The 5704-nt window shown below is 35.0% G+C and overlaps 1 protein-coding gene across 1 annotated transcript; it reads right to left on the bottom strand.

Annotated features, from left to right (window-relative positions):
- Positions 1–615: 615 nt before the first annotated feature.
- LOC107926266 (SURP and G-patch domain-containing protein 1-like protein) lies at positions 616–4937 on the bottom strand. The gene is given in 10 exon segments (XM_016857065.2): positions 616–1085; positions 1188–1366; positions 1692–1874; positions 1983–2117; positions 2567–2698; positions 2962–3068; positions 3178–3205; positions 3208–3303; positions 3808–4249; positions 4786–4937. Coding segments are annotated over 9 exon segments (1278 nt in total). The 5' UTR covers positions 4199–4249; positions 4786–4937; the 3' UTR covers positions 616–1058.
- Between the last annotated feature and the right edge of the window lie 767 nt (positions 4938–5704).

A 5704-nucleotide genomic window follows, 5' to 3' on the forward strand; every position in this document is an offset into this window, starting at 1 on the left:
ATGCTGCAATAGGTGGTGTATTGAGAGATCATAGTGGTACATGGATATTCGAGTTCAATCGCAGATTGGTAAATGTTATGTTTTTAAAGCTGAACTATGGAACATTTTCAACGGTGTGACATTAATACAAGGTAGAATACATAATACAATTGTGATACCAATATGAAAGTTATAGGAGCTATTAAGGAGTTCTTGCTGAAGGGATCAAATTCTACATTAATCAGGCATATCCTTGTAACTTTTGCAAAATGAAGAAGATGGTTAATTGAATATATTCCTAAAGATGAAAACAGAGAAGCCGATAGTATCAACAATCTGGCCTTTGACAAAGAGGAGGGTCTTCAGCTATATAAAGCATTGAGACTTTCTAATATCTTATAATAGTTCTATCTCCCCTGCAATCCTTAAAAATAATTATTGCACTTAACACTAACACTTGTTGATACTCTGACAAGAATTTAAATGTTAAACTCAGGCAAGACAAAAACAAAAATAAATTTTACCAAATAATGATAAAATATTAAATTTAGTGAAATATAAATTTCCAAATCATAAAAAAATTTAAGTATATTTAACATTGGAAAAGGTGTGAGAAATGTGAAAGGATAATCAATAAGATCAAATTGGAAACGATTACTTTCAAAAGAAAATGGGGATTACTGTTGGAGTTTCCCAGTAACAAATTGGGCACATTGGCTTTGAATTTAAATTATTTTTGGACCAACACCGCCCTTCCACAAACAGAACCAAACAGAAGCTATCTTACAAGTTTCTTAATACAAAACTACCTTCCCTCCAGTTGGTTCAAAATAGTCAGTTAACACTTAACAGTCTTGGATTTTTTAAGAAGGGAAAAAAGCTGTCTTTAGACACCTGAATAAACGAAATGAAATGAATCCCATAGAAAAGAAAGAAACCTCAGTCATGAACACAAATATATATACATAAATATATAGTATGTATATGATATGCAATAAGCATCCTTCAACTCTTTAGAGTTAATTCTTCCAACCAGCCACCCACCCTACCCATTGTAGATTTCTTCCACAACTGTGTTCTCAATAGTATGCTTTTCGAGGATTGTTCTGCACAGAAATACCAAATATATCATCAGAGATCAACTTCCAAGGCCAAAATGTTTTCTACCCCTTATCAATAAATCTAATATGAAGGAACAGATTGAATACCAGGGGATTGGGTCTGTATCGATAGCCGAGCATCATTCGCTTCTTATATTGCTCGTATATATCATCATCTGGCGTCACTTCTCCAGGATTATGAGCACCGACCCCCAAATTGTTCATCTTTACATCACCAGCCATGATTGGATCTGCAATGCCTTTTCTGGAACTCCCTAAACCATCACCTGCAACCCAATGCAAGCCAAGGTATTAAACTTCTCCCTTCTATAAACGGTGCTCATAATATGTAATTAATAGTTTGATAATACTACCGCAAAGGCAAAATAAACAATAAAAAATTACTGGCACCTGCGTCATCGCTTGATTGCAAGATACAGAAAAAGATTAATTGCCACATGCATTTAAATCCCTTGTCCTACATGGTTTATCTTATCTGAGTTCTTATGATTCATTTTAGACAGAATTTAGAGTTGAGTTTCAATCTGTTGGTCAACACAAACCAGGCTAGAGACGAGCAAGTACACAAGTCAGAAAGAGTAGATAAAGCACCTTCTTTCCAACCCATTTTCGATAAGAGTTTATGCCCAACATTATCAGATTGAATCTTTGCCTTCTGGGCAGTCTCCTTTGCAGCTTTTTGTGCAGCAGCATCATTGCAGGCAGCCATAAACTTTTCAAGCTCTTCCTGTGGGATATAATCGCCCATATGATGACCTTTCTTCACTGGACCCGCTAGCCAAAAGAATATGGGTAATGGGTTTTAGCAATAAGAAAAAAGAAAACACATCATGTCCATGTGAACACACAAGTATACACATTTCAAACAGGGACAAAATTCACCTTGAAGGGAAGGAGGTGGTGGCATCTCGTCTTTGGACTGCTTAGGTGTCCTCATCTTTTCTTCCTGAGCAGCCTTCTTCATGTAAAACTCCATCATTGCTATAGGATCTGCACCTGAAGGTGCACTGGATGAACCTGTGTCATAGAAGAGCATGTATATAACATCAGGCAAACAAAATTGTCCATTAGTAATACCTGCTGATATCACAATACAACTGCAAATTGATAATGTATGAATTTACAATCTACAAGGACGATTTAACAGAAGGAAAAAAAAATATTTATATCATTAATTGACAATCTTAAGTGAAGATTAGAAAGAAAGAATGCAGTTACTATTAAAACAAAGTAGCAGGACAGTTGCTTTTTCAGATTATTATAATTAAAAAAAAAACAGAACATGATTGACAACCTTTAAACAGACAGAATGACCAAGGAGACATTTGCATAATTTGCTAGACAAAAGAAAGAAAGATAATTTTAATTCAAAGAACTTGATAACCCTAGACACGCAAACCAAGGAAAGCCAGACTCATATTCACCCCATAAAAATAACTAACAACAAATATCTCATGCATCATCACCTGCTCTTCCCGCTGAAGTCCCTGAAGATCTAGGCTCCTCATTCTCATACAAAGCAGAGGCAGGAATTTGATAACTTGATTGCTGCGGAGCTGCCCTACTAGAGCTGCTTGTGGACTTAGAAGCTGAAATGCCTATACCACATAGAAAAGCATTGGTCATGTCATTACAGAAGGATGGGACATATCACCTTTACATATGCAACAATCATAAATTTCTTGAGGTTTTGGAGCTAATTCCTAGACTAGTCGTGCATGAACAGTAACTCCGATATATATTCTATGGTGCAGAACAGAATGAAGTAACAAGAAAGAAATAATAGCAACAGAAAATTAGAGCATACAAATCCAAAAAGATCCTATCCAATACCGTGGTCAAGGAGAGAAAAGATACTAACCGCTTTGAGGAGTTTGTTCTTCCTTATTCTCTAAAAGAGCTTTTTCCTCTTCGGCAAGGCGGTATGCATAGTATTTGTAATCAGAACAACTCTCATCGAAAAGGAATCTGGATACAGTAAAAAATCAAATACACAGAACACAGAAAACAAAAAGGAGCCAAAAAATCAATGCACTCGTGGAACAGAACTAAAAAGACTAATGCCAAGTAAACATACTTGAAAGGTGTGTCGCCAGGGTTTTTTGACGAGTAATATGTTCAAACTGCCTTCCATTTTTGGCAACAAAACTAGCAAGTTTGTCGGCAACTTTCTTCACAGTGAGATCGCTTGGGGAAGTTGGTGCTGCATATCACTTATAAAACTGATTAATACCAAGAGCATGAAGAAGAGAATGCAAATTACTCTTGTAGCAGGCGTGCCACATATTCCAAATCTTTCATTGAACATCTCTTTCCACCAATGTTGATTGGTAATTAAGATATAAGCTGCATTCATGAGACAAGAAATATTCAAGAATGTTTTGCCCTCTTCATCCACCACTTTAAGATCAGAGAAGATGGCCAGATGACTTCATAAATCACAGCAGTTTATGAAGGGGACTATTTTAACCTAGACAACTATAAAAAATTTCTTTATGATAAGAGAAAGGAGGAATTTTTGTCTAGACCTCTATTTAAGTCGGTAAGAATTTAACCGCAGGCGCAATAAACTAGTAATTCAAACATTCGTAAACCATAAACTCATTCTAGTTGGAAATGTATCTGACATGCAACCTAAGCATGTAAATTCCTTGAGGACCACCAGTCACCAACAGCAACACAACAATATTAAAAAAGCAGTAATTACCAACATCCACTTGTTTCGAAGCTTGTTCAGAGGAATCTGATCGACCCAATTTTTGCTTTTTAACTGGTTTGTCATCTAACCTCCCTGCATCTTGGTCCTCTTCATCCTCATCTGCATCCAACTTAACAGGAGGTGCCACAAGCTTTGATTTCTGTTTCAAGCTGAAAGCAAGTTTGCCCCCTGAAGGAAGTTGGGCGGTCTTGCGTACATCGTTGGGCTTAAAAGCAATGGAAGGCTTGGGAGCTGGTGACCCTTTTACAACTTTGGGGGGTTTAGATTCCTCCAAAGCCGCAGCCTTGTCTTTGTCATCCTTCTGTTGTTGAAGCTGTTTAAACCTCTCCATGAAGGAACCATCATTAACAAAAAGGCTAGATGGCACTCCTTTCTCCATTGGCAAAAAGAGCCAACAACACTTAAAAACGCTATTGACAGGAAGTTGCTGCTGGACAAGTAAAGCTTCCAAGATATTTAGATGTTGCAGAGGGTCTTAAGGTATGACCATTATAACAACACATAGTATTTACTATAACACACAAAGAAAGCACCAAAATAAGCTCAACAATTAAAAAGCATGACAAAACGATAAAATCACAGTTGCAAAAGCAGAATCCATGTCTTCTTTTCAATAACCCACACAAAATAAACACCAGATCAAAATACGTATGTTCCTATATTCCCAATACCCGATGACAACCATCAGCTGATCAATTGGATTCTCCTAAAACTTTATTTAGGGTTCTTTGACCTAATCGATAAAATCAATAATTTCTTTTATAACAATAAAACAATAACACAATAGATTCAGATCTATGAAGAACGGGTAGCATCAGATCCGTCGAACGCAAATCGAACGGCTACCGCCGATTCCGTATAAAAACAATTAAAATAGTTTTCAAAAATTCCAGATAAAAAAGAAAAGGAAAGGGATGATACCGGCGGAGGAATCGGAGAAAAAGCAAGGAGAGACCGGGGACTGACCTGAAGACGGAGAAGATACTGTCGGTTTCTAGGTTCGATCTGAGCCTTCCAATCGGAAAATAATGGAGGGTTTTTTTCCCTTTTTTTTCTCCTTTTTACAATTTTTGTTTATTTATATATTTATATTCGATGAAAGAGAATGAGGTGAAGGTCGAGTCGGTCAGGTTGAGAGAAAAAAAAAAGAATATTATTTATTTATTTAGGGTAAATTATATTAGTAGTCACTCAACTATGATATTTTTCTTTTTCAGTTACTGAATTTAAAAAAGTTACAAAATGATCACTCAATTATTCAATTTTTTCTTTTTTGGTAACCCAAAATCTTAGATTTTGGGCCTTTTCATTTTTATGTTAATCAGCTGTGACCAAAAAGGTAAAATTTAAATAGTTAAATGGTCATTTTATAACTTTTCATAATTAAATGACCAAAAAATTTACTAATAGTTAAATAATTATTTTATAATTCTTCATAGATAGGTGACAAGAAAATGAAAAAGACCATAGTTGAATGACCTTTATTGTAAATTACGCATTTACTTTTTTGTTTGTTTTTCTTCAACACATCATATCATCACAAAAATTAATATACAAATAAGAATTATTATTGGCCGTCTCAAAAGGGTAAATAAGGGGTATATGCCTCTTTTTTTTTTTCTTTTTTTTTTCTGTTTTAGGTGGATTTTTTTTTTCGAGAATGTGTGTAAAAGTGCACCAGGGAACGCGCTTTCTATCGATAGTCATTTTTTAAAAATTTAATAACAATAAAATTTTTAAAGTGTCCCAACGATAATTTTTTTCTTATAAATACCGTGTCATTTTTTATTCTTTTCACTTAAATTCAACTCTTTTAATTCTTTTTAAGCCCTTAACTCTTTTAATTTTCTCAAGTTTTGTTCTAAATTTTTTGATACACTTATTT

The sequence above is a fragment of the Gossypium hirsutum genome, chromosome A08, assembly GCF_007990345.1.
Source record: "Gossypium hirsutum isolate 1008001.06 chromosome A08, Gossypium_hirsutum_v2.1, whole genome shotgun sequence".
Classification (NCBI taxonomy): domain Eukaryota; kingdom Viridiplantae; phylum Streptophyta; class Magnoliopsida; order Malvales; family Malvaceae; genus Gossypium; species Gossypium hirsutum.